General features: G+C 44.6%; 1 protein-coding gene across 1 annotated transcript in view; it reads left to right on the plus strand.

The window, feature by feature from the left end:
• The first annotated feature begins 364 nt into the window (after nucleotides 1-364).
• The window catches only part of ROR1 (ROR family WNT receptor 1), a 283,073-nt gene continuing 263,035 nt past the window's right edge, over nucleotides 365-20,402 (plus strand). Inside the window, exon 1 of the mRNA XM_090048648.1 lies at nucleotides 365-537. Within this exon, the coding sequence (XP_089904774.1) occupies nucleotides 462-537 (76 nt within the window). The 5' untranslated portion in view covers nucleotides 365-461. The remainder of the gene's footprint in view (nucleotides 538-20,402) is intronic.

Below are 20,402 nucleotides of genomic sequence, written 5' to 3' on the forward strand. Positions count from 1 at the left end.
TGCCTGACGCGGGCTGTCCGGGCCCCGCCATGTTTTGCCGGGTGTCCCTCCCTTGTCAACGGCCTGACCCCTGTCACTTCCCTTGCCCAGGCGAGGCGGTGACGGTCTGGCAGCTTTCCCTGGGGCAGAGGAACCGGCCTCAGCCTCACCGCTGCCCCCGCGGCAGGCCTGTCCCGGGGCCCGGCACCCGCAGGGCTGCTGAGGGGCTGGGGCGGCGGCGCCCCGCCCAGGTGCGCGGCCGCCGGCAGGTGCGAGGGGCGCGCGCCCGGGCGAGGAGGAGCCTCGCGCAGCGCCCGGCCCCCTCCCCGCCCGAGCCGCCGGCGGGGCTGCCGGGGCCGGCAGAGGGCGCAGGCAGGCCAGCGGGGCGGGGGCGGGCCGGGGCGAAGTGACAAGCGCGGCGCGGCGAGCGGAGCCGGCGCTGCGCTGCCCGCGGGTGGTGCCGGAGCGAGCGGGGCCCGGGGATGCAGCGGCGGCGGCGGGCGGGCGGCTGCGCGCGGAGCCTCTGGCTGCTGCTGCCGCTGCTCGCGGCGGCCCAAGGTAGGAGGCGGCGCGGGCTGCGCCCGGAGCCCGCGCCGGACAATGGGGAGCGCGGGCGGGCGGGCGGGCGGCGGCGGCGGCGGATGCCCCGGCGCGGGGCCGGCCCGAGCACACCCGCGGCTGCTCCGCTCTGCCCCGCCGGCCCGCCCGGGCGCGCGGAGGCGCCGAGGGAAATGCCGCGCTGCTGTCGGGTCCGTCTCCCGCGACGTGCTGCTCCCTCTCGCACCGGCCTTCCCGCTGCAAAATGGGAGAAACCCAGCTGGGTCGGTTTCCTTTGCTCCCGAGCGTCCCGGGATCCCGGCGAATGAATTGGCGGCTTCTATCCGATCTGCTTTGAATCGCTTTATATTTAAAAAAAAAAGTCCCCCCCCCCCAAACGTTATTAGCGGAGTGCCACCGTTGCGTTCTGCACGGGAGATGTGAGGCGCGGGCCCAGGGCAATGCTGGCACCGGGGGTTTGCCTCCTCCCCCATCTTCTTGCACGTGTATTGATCCAGGACGGGGTTGTTTGTTTTTTTCACGGTGACTTTTAAAGCCAGTCTCTTTTGATTTAGTTTTAATGAGTAATATTTATCTTGTGATCTTTCCATTCGGCGGCAGTTTTTATTGCAGCCTTTTCAAGCGTTTCAGATACGCAGTGTAATATCACAAATGCGTGGAACAAAGTAGCTAGATAACTAGAACTGGCATTAGGCAGCATGTGCATATTTTGGCCCAGCTAGACAAAAACGACAAATGATTTTGGATGCTTTCGTTCCTTGATACCCAAATTGAGATAGTTTAAAGGTCCTGGTTTTCAGCAGATGCTGAGCCATGCACAACCCAACCCCAGTGAATTAACTAATGACATGTTACGTTTGCAAGTTTAAACACTCCGTCATGAAATTTAAAAAGTTACAGTTTAAGTAACACTGGGCATGTCTACATGAGATACTTAATGCCCATTGGACTAATGCTGCTGCATGGCTGGCAAACTGTATTAATGTGCAGTAGATTAGTCCAGTGAGCAGTAAGCACCACTTAAAAAGCGTTCATTTGTGCTAACGTGCAGTAGACTTAGTCCAATGAAGATTAAACATCACCAGAAAAGCATTCGTCTATGCTAATGTGCAGTAGCACCGATTACAGCACATTAATTACAGGTACTAACTTAAAGCACCATAATTATGGTGCATTAATGAGCATGTAGATGCACCCATTGAGGCTCAGTCTGTGCTACAGAGTTTTGGTGGTAGAACTGTATCAATTAAGGCTGTAAAAAGATCACGCCTTCAGATGACATGGGTGCAGCGGCAAACCCCTGGTGCGGAGACAGTCATGCTGGCAGAAGAGTGCTTTTGTCAACATTGGTGGTGGTGGTCTAGAGCAAGGTGGGATAGCCATGGCATCAGAAAATCTTTGGTTTGCCCACGTTGCATCTCTTAGCAAAAGTGTCTGTTTCTATTTTGATTTTGCTCCCACAGAAACAAGCAAAAAAAACCCCCTTGTGCTTTGCTTGAGACCCAAGATGGAAAATTTCGGCTGTAAGGGAAAATTTTTGTCAGATGCGTGAAAATGATGGCTGCCATGAAAGTCCTTTACATTTAGGAACCTTAACTTGCTCTGTTAAGAAAGCTTTAATACCGACTGATTGATTGGGGTCTGAGGTCAGTCCCGGAGGCACCCGTGAGGTTGAGGGTGCCCTTTTGCTATGTGCTCTTCCAGCGTCTCTGAAGACATGATTTCTGTCCCTGTGGCCACGTCCAGACGAGCAGGAATGTGTGCTTTCCTGGGGACAAGTAGCATACCTTGTGCCACTGCTGCTTGCCCCCAGGGAACACCTGTGCCACGTGTGCTCTGGCATGTGGCAGGCTACCCTGGATGGGGTAGAGCAGGCTGGGGTCAGCAACAGTGCTGGCCCCAGCAGCCTTACCTGGGGTCCTGGGGCCCCTGGGGAGCTGCAGGCACGGCGTTCCTACAGCAGCAAGCCAGGCTAGCAGCCAGAGTGTGGCTCCAGCCAGCCAGGCTCCTGTTGTGAGTGATGCCTGCTGCTGCCACGTGTGCTGCCTTGCTTTTTTTTTGGCAAAAGTTTTTTTGACCCAGGGTCAACTGCTCCACCCCATGCTACAAAATATCAGTGCCAGGCATACCTGCATGTGCAGTGTCTGGCACCGCAGACAAGTCTGTGGGGCTGCATACCATACCGTATGTCTTCTCTTGTCTGGACACAGCCAAAGAGTTGACAGTCTAAGCAGAGGCGGGCGGGTATTTCAGGCGGAGGGCCGCTTACTGAGTTTTGGCAAACCATTGAAGGCTGCATGACAATTAGCCAGGGGCAGATAAATATTAATTTTCTAAATTTTTTAGGGGCCCCGCAGGCTAACTAGAATGGCCTGGTGGGCCGCATCCGCCCTGCTCTAAGGCAAACCCTTAAAGAAGTTTAATGGGATTACTCCCATAAATACATTTAGATCTAGTGCTTGAATTTACATTTGCATTCCTGTTGAGTTACCAAGATTATGGCACCTAAATAAGTATGTATTCTTGTTTTTCAGATTCCTTTGCTCATCTATTGCTCTGTGTGTGTGTGTGTGTGTGTGTGTGTGTGTGTGTGTGTGTATTGGTAACTGCAACGTAGAAAACAAAAACAAATCAAAAGCAGCATGAGAATAAAAGTAAATATATTTCTAAATGCTCTTCCTGGGGCACTGAGAGCTTGGCCTGACAATGTTCTGAATAAAACCACAAGGTTAGCATGGATGTGAGGAACAGGAACTCTTTACTAATGTGGTATTTTTTTCCACTCTCTCTTTACAGCATTTAAGATGGCTATTGATATTACCAATGTAGATTTGTTATTGTTCTGGATCATGTACGTCTGTGAGTCAAAAATAACAACTCAGAGCAGAAGAATAATGAAAAGCACAATAACATTTTAAAGCATATAGTAGAAGTTAGATCCATGGACTATATATTTTAGATAACAGGGATAACTTTTGCACTTCTTGAAACTTTCCTCCAATTTTATACGTTTTCTCAGCCTTTGTAATACCCAGTCATTGTTTCTGGCACAGGGCAGAAGTTTTCTATTTCAGTCAGTATGAACTATATGTTTACCAAAAAAAAAAAATCTTGCGTTCAGGAGGCATTTTCATAACTGATTCTGGTACTGGGCATTTTTAATAAAAGGTGCTATGACTGCAGATAAAATGGTATCAGGTCAATTTTTTGTCTATTACTTTAATGTCTGGAGAGTGGTGTGCTGGATATATACATGGGAAATTTTAGTTTGGTTAAAGCTTTGCAAATGCGGTGTGGGCAGGAGAGTACTTAAAAGCTTTCTTATATCTTAAATACAAATATGTAAAGCTGGTCAAAAACCTTCCCTGAGGTGTGACACTAGATACTGTTCTTCAGACATGCCCAGAAATGCAATAGTCTTCTGAGACTCTAAAAAGCACCTCTGAGTTGAAAATCCTTCAAAAATCCCTAACTAAATGCAGCTGCTCTCTTCATAGAGGCTATCTTGCATGCCAGAAATATCTACAAAGCTAACAAACACACGATAAAAATTATATATCCTTCTCCTGTCATTTTTCCATATTAAGCTAAGTTATGAATTTAATGCTGTTTAAGAAATTAGTACATTTTGGGAACATAAGTAAATCTGCAGATTTACAAACATTGTTTGAAGTCTGATAAAGAATGGCATGCTTTTAAGCTAGCTATTTGGGGATCCAAACATTTTGTAGTTTTCTGCTCTTATAAGCACCCAAGTAAAGTGAAGCAGAAAACACATGCCACTGCTTCATAGGTGAAGCTGTTACATAAACCACAGAGAAATTGGGTAGATTGTTTCATGGTATCAGCTCGGCAAAGCCACAAGATTTCACACCCTGCCTTTCATTATTAGAAGGGTGTACTTCAGTAATAATTCCTGCTTGTGGTAATTTTCTTAAATTAAAGAAATCAAGTAGATAGATGTCCATTTTTAAGTTAGATACTATTGCTGATTAAAATAAAAAAGCTAGCGAGTCAGGTTTTACTTTTCTTTTTTTTCCAAGTTGTGGTCTCTTGTATTGAAGGCAGTAGGAATATTTATGCGATTAAGTACAACTCCTCCATATAAGGGTTTGAAAGACTGAGTTTATGCTTAAGTGCTACATAAACTGGCTCCCGGAGCTTGATTAGAGTTCCTAATGATAGCAATACAGAACTGCATAGATGAGCTCTGTTTTCATTGGCTTTATGTAAATGTTCACAGTGTATTTCTGTAAACTGAAGATTGTCTCTATATGTTCTGGTGAGGACAGTTTTACATATTTTATGATAAAAAGGAAGCGTTTCAAAGTTCTGGTATTCTGACCTCTTGGTATCTAGAGGATAATCCAGGAAAAGGTTGCAACTTTTATGACCTAGGTATTAAAATAACGTTACTTTTGTTCTGAATACTCTTGTGTATGGTTTCATTGAGTTTCTTTTATATGTCTGTTTTGAACTTTTGCATCATTTCAAACCGACTGAAACGCACAGGAAAGCGAGGTAGTTTGCTCAGCTGTAAAGTGGAAATATTTTAAATTTAAATGGGTAGTGTGTTTGTGAAGTTCTTTGAGATTCTTTTGTGGAAAGCATGGTAGTAGATGTAAATGTGTTTGGAATCTAAGATGTTAGAAACTTACAACTCTGTATATAATGGGAAAGCTTTGAAACCATAGTGATTTCAGAAACCTAAGTTCTTTAGTGAGAGAAAGTAGACTCTTTGATGTAATTCCAGGCCAGGATCCTGGCCAGGATACTGTAGTGAGAAACATTACATTCCAAGATCCCATCCTGAAATAGAGGCATTTAAACTCCACTCTATTCAAATAATTTTGCGGAGTAGCATTTCAAAGGAAATTACTAGCGACTTGGGGGGAAACAAACCCCAAGATATGTTTTGCTATGCTGGACACAGACCTGGAGAATGATTAGAATATTGACTTTTATTAGTAAATGTTTAGGATTGTGAATCAAAAAAAGATGACAAAGCCGGTAGGGAAATACATATTGCCCGAGTGAGGGACTAACATTAGAGGGATGGGGGTGAGGAGGGGAACACAACTAGGTTACAGGAGATACAATGTTAGCCAACTAACCCCGGGGGTGAGGGGGAAGGGGAGGAAGGGGGTTCGCAGCGCTGAGAGAGAAAGGAGATGGATACACACAAACCCGTTACAATGGTCCGCAATGGTGGAGGAAGTGGTTCGGGGAAAGTGTCTTAGTCCATATAGAGTCTCATTGCGGGGGGCTTCTTTGGGTGGAGCAGGGTCGTTCATTGCTGCAGAGTATTCTCAAAGTGAAGGTCCATCTGGTGCAGAGCGGCGTTCAGGCTGTCCTCTCTGGGTCCGGTCCAGCGGCGGTTCGTCTGGTGGGGTCGGAGTACTGGCAGTGGCCCGTGATGTATTCTACGTAGATGTCATGGGACCAACGGATGGTGTCGGACACCATGAGGCAGCACATCAGCTTGGCGTAGCGGCGGGAGATGCGGCAGGCGTGCAGGACGCTCTCGTTGCTGGGGTCCCAGGCTCCAAGTGTTCCCACGAACACTACTTGGAACGCTATTACTGATTGGAAACAATCAATTGTATATAATGTATAAGGACCAACAGTGATGCACGATGATGTCACTGTCAGTCTTGAAGAACTGCAGTCTATCTGGCTCATGAGACAAGTAGAAATTAATTGCAGCTGGAATTATCACTTTTCATCAGTGACAATTGCACTGATAATTGTTAAATTTGGGCAAATAATGGGGAATAATAATGAGGGTTCAGTGTTTAAAATATTGGAAAAACCTTTTGTAAATTCATGGCTGGCTTAGTTCTGTATACTTAGCATAGTATCTTTGGACAATAGGGCTGGAAGGGGCCTCATGAAGTTATCTAGTCTGGCCCCCTGTTCATGCAGTCTTCTCCTGAGCTGAGCTAGGAGAACAAGAATGAAATGCCATCTAGTCACTAGAGGCCCTTTGTAAGCAGGGCTAAATCTTGTGTGAGCTGAATGTAAGAGCAAACATACATTAATTGTTGAGGTAATTACTTATAAATACATTTTGTGTTAATTATTATACATTTGTATATTATTTGAGCATACTCAAATAATTCTGGTTGATGCATTTTAGCTATGTTCAAAGGGCTTTATACATATGAAGTATGTTTTCTATAAAATATACTCTTTGAATCAATATGCCTTATAAATTGTGGGTTGTATTTTTCCCTTAGTCCTGTAATTTCAACCACCACTACTGTTAATTGGGGTTGGGGGTCTGCAAGCATTAAGAGTAGTAGTGACCCTTGGCATAGTAGAATTCCTACCAAGTCCTAGAAATTGATTTTGGCTGCTGAAGTTCTGTTGTGGTGTATGTTGCTGTTAAGGCAACAGAAAAGGACTAAAATAATATATTTTAGGGATGCACCAATACAGAACTTTGGGGCTGATACCAACAGCTGATTTTTAAGGAGGCATAGTAGCTGATACTGATCCGATTTCCAATACTAGGCCGGCAGTTTGGAGAGCTGTGTGCAGCTGGTAAGTTTAGTGTGTTGGTAGGGGAGGGAAGGGGTGTTGGGGGGCAGATCAAGGCCCCCACAGTGAGGGAGGGGTGGAGCAGGGGCTGGGGCAAGTGCTGCCTGGCTGGGGCAGGGCAGGCGTGGGACAGAACTGTAGCTCATCTGGGGGGGCACGCGGGGGGGAGGAGGGAGTGGCTTCTGCAACTGTGTACCACTTGTCTGGGAACTGCTCATCCGGTGCTTGCCCGCTGACCTGGTGGCTCCTGTCACTCGTCCAGGAGGGCATCTATGGGGGGGGGGGGGCGCATGTGCCCCTGGATCTGCGTGGGGCAGGCCAGGCCGGGAAGAGCCCTGTGCAGCCCCAGCCCACCCCAGTGCAGATCCAGGGGCACATGCCCCCCCATGCCATCCCAGACGAGTGGCTTAAAAACAGCCCCCATGCAGCAGTAGGAGCTGCCTCCCCACTCCCTGTGCCCCCTGGATGAGCTGTGGCTCTGTCCACCATCCACCCTGCCCCAGTTGGGTAGCACTTGCCCCAGCCCCAGTCCCACTCCTCCCTCATCATGAAGCCCTTGTTCTGCCCCCCCATTCCCTTCCCTCCCCCCTTCCCTTCCACCACACCAGACTTACCAGCTGCACACAGCTCTCCATCCTGCTTGGCTGTGCTCCTCACTGTCTGTGTGCTGCACTGTGACTGTGCACATGCATGAGCATTGATCAGCCTCATCAGGCCAATTTTTGATATGATCAATTTTCTTTACATCGGTGTCAATCCGATATTGGACCAATGTATTGGTGCACCTCTAATGTATTTGCCCTGGTGCTGACTCCATTGTAAGGGTCCCAGCAATTGGAGTGCTCATGAGTATGGCTTCTTAACCACATCCACACTTCTCATGGAGTAAATTCATATGCCGGTTACTGGACACTTTTCCATCAGGCTGCGTTTTGTTATAATGGTTTCTCAAGCCTGTCAGGTTGTATGTTGAAAGTGATACTCCACCCCAACTTCCGGCTACCTACTGTTCTGTTTCTCTATGGGGTGTCAATGGACTATATTTCTGTCTTTTTCCCAGATGCTCTCCTTTTTTTGGCAGCTGAGGCCCAAACATCTGCTGGGGAGCTGGGAAAGGGACAGAATGGTGACGTCCCCATCAGAGCACAGCAGCAGGCCATGGGAATTTAGAAGTTCAGAGATAAGAGAGAAAAAATGTTAAGCAACTTTATAACCTCGTTGCATACTTCCCTCAGAGGAGTTGCTTCTGTAGCCTTAGATTTTGGAGGGGTTTTCATGGTGATAGCATGGGAATTCCTCCCCAGAGATAAGCATTTACAAAGGGGCAGCCCACTTTTAAGTGCTGGTAGGACCTATCCTAAAGGGCTGGATGTAATGTAAGGTATGTCTATATGACACCATGTATTGCTGTGCACAGAAACTTGAGCTAACTCATTTGCAGGAACTGGCAGCAGGATACCAGCATTAGCACAGCACTCTGGGTGGGCTAATTAGCCTTCCCAGAAACACTGTGGTATGTAAACACACCCGTGCTGGCAAAATGTGCTGGGTAGTCGGTCACGTATTTAGTCTACATTAGGTATTAGGGTTGCTCACTGAAGAGACTCCCACAAGGTACAGAGAGGTTTGTGCTTCTGGGGGGCTGAAAGTCTCAGATGCAGTGACCCATGAGTGACCCATTGTGGTGGTGACCATATAAGCTATTGGACAAACCTCAATGGTCTGATGTTTAGATGTGCTCATCATCTTTAGCTCCACCTAACTCTACTTGCAGTAGTGGGTGCTAAGCACTTCTAAAAATCTGACTTCCGATGTGCTCGAGACTTGGCTCAGTCCTGAGTTCAGGTGACATATCAGACAGCTTGACATGTTAACATGAAGTTGACAGTCTCACAAGAAAAACATTTCTAAATGAGATAACTGGTACTTCCTCTCATTTGGTTGGATTAATATCAATCTGCCAAAAACTTCTTTGCCATGCTTCTGGCCATTCTCAGATCCATGTCTGAAGAAGTGTGAGAAGCAGGGGTTTGTTTGGTAATAACTTTTATTGGACCAGAAAATGTCCTTCCTCAGACAAAGGAGGGGGATGCAATTTAAGCTAAGTACCAGGTAAAACAAATAATAGCGCTTCCAGTAGGAAATATCCCAACTTGAGTTCAGACTGTGTTTTGGGCAAATGTCAGGTTATCTTTTTTCATCTGAATCGCTCTCCACACCTTAGCTGCTGTGAAGTCTATTGTGACTGGTTTAACACAGTAAGGATCACCAGTTACAGTGTCCTCATCGAGGCAATTTTGATACAGAGGTCCATGTTGGGGAGGGATTCCTAGAAAACTGGAAGCCACATGAATCTTGCCTTTGTTTTGTTTCTTGCTACATACTTGAAACTCAGACCAAGTTTGTTGAAACATTGCTAAGATATGGCCCATGGGCCAGCCCCAGCCCAGCAAGGAAGTCTAACAAGCCCGCAGTGGCGCGAGGGCGGCACAGTAGCTAGACTCAGCTTCTTGGCAGCCCCGTGGCATGCTCAGTCAGGCAGATGTGGCTGAGCCGTGGGTGGGTGGGAAGTGGTGTCTGGGAGTGGGGTTAGGGCTGGGATCTTGGGGCTTTGACAGCATGGGTCCAGGGCCTGGGCCAGAGCTGCAGTCCAATTCCTGCATGTCCCTGCCCATGGAACTGGCACCCATTACAGGGATGTGTGGGGAGCAGATTGTGCCTTTTCTCCAGGCCCCAGCCCCATGCTGCCCATGCCTGCCTGCAGCCCCATCCTGCTAAGTGCACTCCACCCATGGGGGTCCCAGACTGGTCTCCATGGGAACCCCGTCCACCCACTTGCTCCATCAAGTGCCCTCGGTAGTGGGTGTGGGGCAGGGCAGATGGGCCTGGGGCTGGATAGGATCAATTCCCGCCCCCCGCACCTCCCATTGGGCAGGAGTAGCATCTTCCCTCTGCCACCCCAGCCTGCAGCAGCTCATTAAAACTCCTTAAGTGGCTCTCCAACCCAAATAATTGCCCACCTCTGAGTTATAGTTTCGTGCAGTGATTTTTCAACAGTGCCATTAGCACTCCCTAGGTACTGTGACAGTCTTTGAAAAGTGGGGCAGAGAGAGGAAATAAGCAAGATAAGCTTGAGAATATAAGTACAGGCTCTTCCCTGCCAGCTGCTACTTTTTTTTTTCTAACTCGTCTTCAAGCAGATAAGCACTATAATAAATAAATGTAGTTTGTGAAATGGGGTGCTACTTAATTTACAAATGTTTTGGAGGTGTGCTTGAAGGAGGTTGAGAACCACTGGTTTAGTGTTACAGCTATGCACAGCCTGCTGTTTTTGTTGTTGGTTCAGCTGTATTTCTCTTTGAGTTATCGGGTAGGTTTGAATCTAGAACATGGAGGAAGTGCAAACCCAAGCTTATTGGTAACAATACCAAATAGTCTACTACTATGAGAGACCCAAGCATTTCACACTGTCATAAAAGCTTTTATACAGCAGAGTCGCTTTTTTAATCACAGTAGCATCTGTAGGTTCTGCCAAGATCAGGACCTCGTCGTGCTGGCTGCTGTGCACAGTTTGAGACAGTCCGTGTCGACAGGCCCTCGGCAGTCTAGAGTGACAAGGCAAACAAGGGAAGCATTGCTATTAGATCTCAATACCATATACTTGGCCAAACCTTTATTAACTGGATAATGAAAGTTCGGGTTGACCAAAGCATTTTGGGAATCCATGTTTTGGCAGGAGCGGTGATGGTGGGAAATCTGAAAGAATATTTATTTATAAGGTAAAATGTTTTATTTTTTAATTTTGAAATAATGTTCCGCTATAAAATTTACTTCTTCAGGTATAATAAACATGTCAGCAAACCCAGCAATGACGTATTTCACTTGTGAATTATTTTTCTTTTTCATCTTTTCATTTTGCCAGGAAAAAATATTTTTCGGATTAAGACACTTTTTCAGATGGCCCACCTCTAAGGATCTGTATTCTGCTGTTGGGAGTTTAGTTGTAAGATCGTCACAAGACTTGCCCACGTTCCTAGAGGTAGTTTTGGAAGTTGAGCCCAGTTTTACCGACTTTTACTTCAGTGCCTGTAACCCAAGATCATCCTTCTGTCTGTTTTGATAAAAAGCACGTGCAGCAAAAGTAAGAGTGCTGGATATTTGAGCAATGAGACTGGACTTCTGCTGGATTCCTCAAAGACATTGGAAGCACCGTATCGTGGGGGCCTCGGGTCCTAGCTTTGTACCGACAGATCCTTAGTGTTATTCAACAGATTGTTTTTATTCTTTCTTAGTTTTGGTCCCAGCTTTTGTTACGAAACATTATACAGGGGATATATTTGAATAATCTAAACCAGTTCACCAAAAGCATTTTTATGCAAATATTAACATGTTATGGGATTGTTAATCATTGAAATCTTTCAGATATCTAGACATCTGGAAAAACCCAGGATGGATTAGCCAGGGTTGAGCATGCCCCTTGGGGTTAAGTGGGTGGCATTCCAGTCTTTCTGTTACTGAAAATTAAAACAATTTTGAATTTTTGGGTGGATTTTTGTATTTGATAAAGCTCCTAACTTTTTTTGTTCCTCCATGAGAAGAAAAAAAAAAATCTATATCAGCGCTCTGTATATGCAGCCTGTTCGTTATCTTTGTGAAAAACAGTAACCTCCTTTGTCTTTTAGCATGCTCTTTAGGAGAAAATACTGTAAAGAGATGTCCTGACTGCAGCAGAATTCTGGAAATGTGAAAGGGCACGCAGGCTATTCTAACTACCTCGCTCCCTCAGCCTTTGATTGCCTTTTCAAAGTACTCTGAAACTTACATATTCTAAATATTTGTCAGTTTGGTTGTTACGGTCCCTGTAAAAATGTGATTTTTGTATCTACAGTGGTCACTCAGCCTGTTGCACTCGTATTTTCAAGGCATTGTGCAAATGTTAAATCCTTACAATATCCCCAGGTTCAGACGACTTAACCATAGAAGGAATCAGTGTCAGAGCTAGTGTTAGATTCATGCTTGTTTAAGACTGACCTTTTCTCTGTATTATCTAATGATATACAACACAGCTATTATGTTTATCACTATTGGCTTTCTTTTCATGGGAAGTTATCTCTGTGATGCAGTGAATGTGTCTCTGATTTGTAGCACTTACACAATGTGACTAGTTTCTCAACTCCTCATGGTCCTCAGTAAATATATTTATTTCTGTTTATTGACTATATTTTTTCCCTCTTAAAATAATTTATTTTTTTTACAAGCTGTACCTCATGGCTGAGCATCTCCCCTTCATTACTTATTTGACATGATGCATACATTTTGCCTGAATTGACTAAAAATCTTTTATACCAGTAATTTTCAGTACTTGCACTGCTACGAGAAAAATCAAATCTGTGAGGTTTGCAGAAGTTTTCTTTAAGTTTTTCTTTATTTTTTTTCTTTCATTTTCTTTTAAAAATTACTCTTCAAGTGAATTTTGGCCAAGTTGACAGACCAGGGAAGAACTAAGACCTCTGTTTATCCACAGACTGGGTTCAGGCTGGGTGGCAGCAGTCTTTCCCAGGTCATCTCCCCCTTTTTCTTTTTCCCTCCTGTGCCCACCAGTGATTGGCTATGGGGCTGAATCGCATGGCAATTTAGTTCCCCATGCTTCTTCAGTAATTTAGCCCAGTACAGGGATTATTCAGGCATGCGCATGCTCTTCAAGAAATGTAACCTAGATTTGGCAAGTAGTGACATGGCCTAGTAGTAACTGGACAGAAGTGATCATGCCATTTCATGTCAGCCACAGAATGGTGCTAGCTACCCCTTGATTCCCTCTAAGTTATGAGTTAGAAGCCTTGTTCTGTAATCCAGTGCCTGAGCCATCTTTTCCATCCTTTTCTATAAACATTTTCTCTAATTTTGGTTTGCTTTCAGTAATAAACCAAAGGCAACTCAGAAGCACAGCATCTCCTTGAGGTTGTTTAGAGGTCTGGCACCCTAGTAGTATCCATCAGGGGGAGGGACCCATAATCAAAGGTTTAAAAAATAGCTTAGAAGCTGCTACTAGTTATTTTCAACAAATGGTTTATATATAGCTTTGCAATGGCAGCTGTCCTTCTCTGTTGTGGCTCTTGCTACAAGTCACCCACATCTTCTGCTACTTCCAAGCTTGCTGTGTGTGATGTGCTGTAAGCGGAGCAGTTTTGGAAATCCACCCAGAAGCTCCAGCTCCAGCTCCAGCTCCAGCTGAATGCCACTGCCCACCTAAGTGGTGTGGACTGATATGACACGGTCTCTTTAGTAGCTTCCTGCTAACAGTAGGGGTGACTCATGGTGTTGCTGATGCTCTTTATAGCCTTGAATGGTCTGGTATCTGTATTTTTGAGAGCAAGATTGCCTTTTGCCCTATATACCATCAAGGCAGTTATGATCAGCTGGGAAATGCTTGCTGCTGGCACTGCTAAGTCTGAAACACTTCACATCCAGGGATAGGGCTTTGTGAATTGTGGGCCCCCCTTTCTTTGAAATCTGCTTCTCTTGGCAGCCTGTCAGAGCCCGTGCTCAGCAGCCTTCATGAACAAGAAGCAAAACTCGCTTATTTTGCTCTAACATGTGATTAACTGTAGACCCCTGTCATTGTGTGTTAATTTACTGTAATTTAATTTAGTAACGGTCACGATAGTGGAATAAGTAAATATGTTGTGAACAGTCTGATAGGCACTGGAAGTTCAGCCCAGAGCAAGCTCAGCCTTTAATTAGCACCCTCCATGAGATTTATTGTTAGAATTGCATCTTTTAAAATGTAAATCTGAAGCTGAATGAGATGGGGAATAACTGAAGCTTGGTGTGAGATTACTAACGTGTGGTATGGTTTGCACTGGAAGAATACAGGCTGTCATAACTTTGAGTTCTGCCTGTCATAAGTGATGGGTCATTTTGCTACTACCATAAATTGAATATTATTATTGTTTATGTTGTCCCTTCATTTTTCCTACATGTAGTATGTTGTAGCGTGTTCCTACATGTAGGATAGGGAGAAAAACATAGGCTCTTTTCCACACTAGGAAAGGCAGTATGTTACATGTATGTGAACCAGATTTTAGAGCATCAGAGAGCCCTGGCCAGGGCTTAAGTGGCCCATATGAAAGGAATTGTAAGATGCTGTTCCTTTTTATCTCTTCTGTTAGGTGAGGTCTTATACGAGAGGCCCCTGGCAAGGGAAATGTCCATACAGGCCCATTTTCATCATAGAAAAACTTGTTCATTAGAGAACTCCAGTTTATATCAGGATCCCAAACATGATGTTTTTCTGATTTTTAAAGATTTCATAGACATTAGGGGCTGGAAGGGACCTCATGAGATCATCGGGTGCAGCCCCCTGCCATAGACGGGAAGTCAGCTGGGATCAAGTGACCCTAGCAGGAAATATATTCACCTGTTTTTTGAAAGAGTCCAGAGTAGGTGCTTGCACCACCTCTGGGGGGGAGTTTGTTCCAGGCCCTGGACACACGCACTGTAAAGAACATTTTTCTTATGTCCAGTCTAAATCGGCCTTCCTGGAGTTTGTGGCCATTAGACCTTGTTATCCCTTGGGGAGCTCTGGTGAACAGCTGTTCTCCCAGGTCCAGATGTGCCCCTTCTATACAATTGTAGGCTGCCATCAATCCCCCTTGGGACTCTTCAGTCTGGAGAAGGGAAGGCTCAAGTCCCTCAGCCTCTCCTGATATGTATGTGCAGATTTATATCTATTTTGCCTTTGGTACTGGTGATTCTTTTCTTGTAGTTTGATTTAGACTTGGACACTGTGTACATATTTTCCTCAGCGTGCAGTCTACTCCAAATCCAAAAGTAATACTTCTGACCGGTTATTAGCATGGAAACCTCCAACTGAGAATAGGGAGGACAAGCGAATCCACAAAATTCTGTTATCCAAATGCAAGTAACTAAATCAAGTTTCCACACACAGGTTAAATTTTAGGAAGGCTGCTATCTCAACACCTGCCAAGTGACTTATATTTCAAACCCAGGCAGCCTTCTGGTTTGACCTTTGTTTGCTACTCTGAACACCAGCAAAGGAAAACTTTTTTTGTCATGTTGATAAGCTTCAGTGACTGCCCTTTTCCACTTCTGCTTGGTAGGCAGTGCTCTGAAGGAAGCCAGCCAGGTGGAAATATCACAGCCAGTCTTGAATCCTAGAGTGGAAGGTGATAAAGACAGAAGTAGTAATCAGTAGCTTGCTTTGGGTTGTCCGGTTGGTAGTGCCATCTAAGATGCATTGATTACTGTTTCTTTCTGCCTGATCTGGTGTCAAAAGCATTTCAAAAGATGACACGTTTGGTCATAATGGTTTTTTCTGATTTAGATATCTTGGATGGGCAAAATGTTTCTGGGAAAAACTTACTTCGACCTCTTGAAAATTAAAGGGAATTGGGGATTAGCAGATTCTCCCTCTGATGCTAGTTTTCTTTGTCTGGAGATGCGGTAGCCTTGGTGGTGGATTCTTGTGGGTCAGTGGTATAAAAGCAGATGAGAACAGCCACAGGAGCATTTAACAAAATCCTCAAGGAACCTCTTTTCACCAGAGTAGTTCATGGGTTATCTTTCTTACTTTGATAATTCTTTTTGGAGTCAGGAGTGGGCTGGCCAAGTTCGCCGATGACACCAAACTTTGGGGCAAAGCATCCACGCCAGAAGATAGGCGGGTGATCCAGGCTGACCTGGACAAGCTCAGCAAATGGGCAGACGAGAACCTCATGGTGTTTAACACCGAAAAATGCAAGGTTCTCCACCTTGGGAGGAAAAACCTGCAGCATCCTTATAGGCTCGGCAGTGCTACGTTGGATAGCACTACAGAAGAAAGAGACTTGGGGGTCGTTATTGACCACAAGATGAACATGAGCCTGCAATGCAATGCTGTGGCTAATAAAGCAACCAAAATGCTGGCTTGCATCCATAGATGCTTCTCGAGCAAATCCCGGGACGTCATTCTCCCCTTGTACTCGGCCTTGGTGAGGCCGCAGCTGGAGTACTGCGTCCAGTTTTGGGCTCCACAATTCAAAAAGGATGTGGAGAAGCTTGAGAGAGTCCAGAGGAGAGCCACGCTCATGATCAGAGGTCAGGAAAACAGATCTTACAATGATAGGCTGAGAGACATGGGACTCTTTAGCCTGGAAAAGCGCAGGCTCAGGGGTGATCTGATGGCCACCTATAAGTTTATCAGGGGTGACCACCAGGATCTGGGGGAACGTTTGTTCACCAGAGCGCCCCAAAGGATGACGAGGTCGAACGGTCACAAACTCCTGCAAGACCGTTTCAGGCTGGACATAAGGAAGAATTTCTTTCCTGTCCGAGCCCCCAAGGTCTGGAACAGTCTGCCAGCGGAGGTGGTTCAAGCACCTACATTGAACACCTTCAAGAGTAAATTGGATGCTTATCTTGCTGGGATCCTATGACCCCAGCTGACTTCCTGCCCTTTGGGCAGGGGGCTGGACTCGATGATCTCCCGAGGTCCCTTCCAGCCCTGATGTCTATGAAATTATTGTGATCTCAGTGAAACGGCCTTTGGCTTAAGAAGTTCTGCACTTGGTCCTGTAGGGCTGGGTAAAATTCTCTAGCTTGGCTTATGCAGCAGGTATCACTACCCATAATCACAGCTGACCTTAGAGGTGGGTGACTGTCCAGGATGCTGTGGTCAGGAGGGTGCCATATGCATGTATGCTGTGGTGCCCCACTGCTTGTGCTGGGTTGGGAGCTGTCAGTACTGCAGTGGCAACTAATCCCAGGGGTTGGATAGCAGGGACTGGTCCCCCAGCTGTGCCTGGAACTGATTGGAACAGGCCTGCTTGGTTTTTTTTCCCTGGAGTTTTTAGCAGGTTTGCCAGCTCTATAGCAATTGTCTTTCCAAACTATTTAATGGTTGGTTGTTCTATATAGCTTTCCCCTCCACACTAATTATTATCTCTTGAGATTATCTGGGGTAGCCTCACTGGAAAGGCCTAAGGGGAAGAATTATGTCTCTACCCTACAAACAGGGGATTAAGGGTGTATATATTCAAAGTAATTTGCTAAGAGGTGCTTACATATGTATCTGTCAAAGAAGCTGTAAAATAGAGAGTTATATGGTGATCGGGAAGCTCCTGCTTTTCTCTTCGGTACTCTGTGGATAATTACCTTGGAAATACTTTTGTATAGGAACTTTCTCTTCCAAAGGTATACAGTTAGCTTGGACTCTATAAGTAAGTGCTTATGTTCTTGAAAGATTGTCACGGCTAACTCTCTCTCTGATTTCCTCAGATATCAAAGTTATTTTATGATCTAATTATTTTTTGTTGTAAACTGTTGACTATAGAAATCCTTAATGATAAAACCCAAGTCATACTGATAAAGTGCATGATATTGCTTTCCAAGTACTTCTTGGATTTTTTTAAAGTTTGCTTGAAACTCGGATTTCCATCTAAATCTGGCAAGTTGACAGGTAGGGCCCAAAGGTCCTATAATAAAGGTTGCTCTTACAGATGGCTTTAACAGGATGGATTGGCTGACTGAATCCATTCATAGATCTCTAAAACAGGTCCTTAAGGAAGTTTGTTGGATAGCTTTTATATGGGAAATACTGATTGCATTTTAAGAGCACCTCACTGTGCTGAACTCATTTGGAGGGCTGATTTTGTGCAGGGAAGATCATGGATGACAGACTGCATTTTCACAGCTATTCTTCATTAAGGCTATATATTCTGTTGTCTTGTGTGGGTTTTGCAAATAGAGGCCTGAAATAATTAACATTAGCAAGTTATAAAAACTATCTATTAAATGATATAAATAAAGAATAAAAATTAACAATTAAAGTTTAAAAATATCTAGCCTTTTAAGGTAAAACCTTCTAAAGTGTTTGTGTGATGTGGCCATGGTAAGCAGCAGACACACTGTGCTGCTCTGGGTGAGTGGCCTTTTAAGGGCATTGTTACACAGTACTTTTGGGTGGCTCCTGGATTGTCCACACATTTAACATCTAAAATTTTAGTTTTAAGCACTCATTATCCAGCTCAAACTAATGCTACTCTAGGACAGAATGATCTCTGACTCTAGGCTACACCTTAGTGTAAACACTCCACCTGCCTCTCCTCTCCCAATGGTCCAGATCAGGTCCACTGTTGTCCCCGTTCCTCCCCTGATCCCCCTGGCCCCTCTCCCCAACTTACTGGTGCTTGCCTGCGCTGTTTCTTCTTGGGGAGCAGGCTAGAAAGGGTTAATCTGCCTACCTGGCCACCACTGCTGCTCTCTGGGCCAGGCTCTGCCCAGACAAGAGCAACAGCCAGCAGGAGCCGTGGTGGGACTGGGCAGGCAGGTTAACCTTCCCAGCCTGTTGAAGCAGTAGCCTGTGTGGAGCAGTGCAGAGTGGTTGAGCAACCCACTTCTGGGACTGACTTAACCACCATGCGGACTAAGCCACTGGACCCAGGTCTAGTTGGACTTAAGACTCCAAAGTCATTTACACTGGTTTAGAAAACTTATGCATCATTTGTCCTGTCTAACCCTAGGTATTCTAAAATTTGGAATCCTACTACCTAGCTGAACTTGACTTTAGATTTGGGTGAGCTGGTGGAATAAATGGTAGTTAATAATAAACCTACAGACATTTGAGTACTTGCTTGATAAAGGTATATTATTCGAAGTCTTAAGTACATTGCTAGCTTCTGAGTGGGCCCAATTTTTCTAATAGAACGTACTTGTTAAAAATTAATCTTCACTGTTATGAAGCAGTATAACTGTTCTGTTTGAACTAGAACCTTTGTATGTGCTACAGAGGTATGAAACTATTCAGAAAGTCTTTTTTTTTTTTTCTTGGTACTGCTAAGAGCCAAAGGAAGCATGATTGAAACACTTAAAAAGACTTAATGGCCCAAATCTTGCCCTTGTTCCTTGTATACCCCTGTTGCTTCAGTGAAATTAGTCTCCAAACTCATTTGATGGGGTTTCATGAAAGTATTTGAGAAGAATATGTTATTCAGTATCTGACAAAAATTCATGCTCTGCAGCAGAAACCTACAACTTAAACACATTAATAATGTCTTGTCAAAAGCTACTTCTTTGGACACTTGACATACATTGATTTGAATTAGTGACAATATTTTCAATGTGCTTTCCAAACACAAAAGTAGAAAAAATCAGTTTGATGGTCATATTGTGTGCTTCTAAAATAATGTACTTGTATTCACTTTTGGTTGCAGAATAACCTTAATTTTTCACTGGGACTTAAGTACTTGCTTAAATGTTTTATTGAAGTGAAACTCAGAAGTGTAAGAACACTTTGGCCAAACACTGCTTTCAGTGGTACTGGCATAATATAGAGTAATTCCATTACTTTCAGTGATTGTACTCTGACTAAAAATGGTGTAATTAAGAACAGAAGTGGGTCATTTATCTGTGAATCTTCAATTTTTTGTATAAGAGATTTAAAAAGTTATGGACAAAGGGAGACTGGCAAGTTGTACAGAGGTCCAAAGACAACTACCATCTGAACTATCATGTATTGTCTGTAAAACAAAACAAAACAAAACAAAAGTGAGTGTGTTGCATCTTTTTCTTTGAACAGCTAGAATAAATTGCTCTTTTTGCTTACTCCAATGAGTATTGTGAGAGCAAATGTGGTTTTAATCAAGACCATGATATACAACTTTCTTATTTCATACATAAAAGATGACTCTCACATGAAGCACTCAATATACTAGAAAGTAGCTTCTGTTCTTGCACAGAAGCATTGAAACATGATTTTTGTCTGCAAAAATACTTATGGATAGGATCTGTCTAATTTCTTTTAATTAAAACTATTATCTATTCTTGTGCTGTAGCTTTTTATCTCAATGCCTGTAAAATGAAGAAAAGGCATCACTTCATGTATTCCACAGGTGTTTGGGGCCAAATGTAGTATTCTACTGATTCTCTTACAGAAGTTAAATGAAACTTCATTTTATTGGTTGGACTAGGTGATGTCCTGAGGTCAATTCTAGCCCTACTTTTTTCTGACTTTGAAGATGAAGTGGCACTCTCAAAATATTTTTAGAGGTGTCATAGAAAAGCTTGCTAAAAAGCTGCCAAGACTAGTTCAAAATCTCACCCAGGCTGAGTGCAGCTACCCTTTTATTCAATGGTGCTTGTAAAAGAAGCACATTGCACTATGGGTCTGCACCGCAACCTACCACGTCTCCCACTCCATTTCTGCCTGCAACTCAAATCACTGAGCTTTTGACTAAGGGACGTGGGATGGCCTTGTGACAACTAGCAGCTGCTGAGCTGTGTGGCATTAACATCCCTGTAACTTTGGAATAAGACTGGGATAAGAC

This window comes from Crocodylus siamensis, chromosome 5, assembly GCF_052110815.1.
Source record: "Crocodylus siamensis isolate JL-2025a chromosome 5, ASM5211081v1, whole genome shotgun sequence".
NCBI classification, from domain to species: domain Eukaryota; kingdom Metazoa; phylum Chordata; order Crocodylia; family Crocodylidae; genus Crocodylus; species Crocodylus siamensis.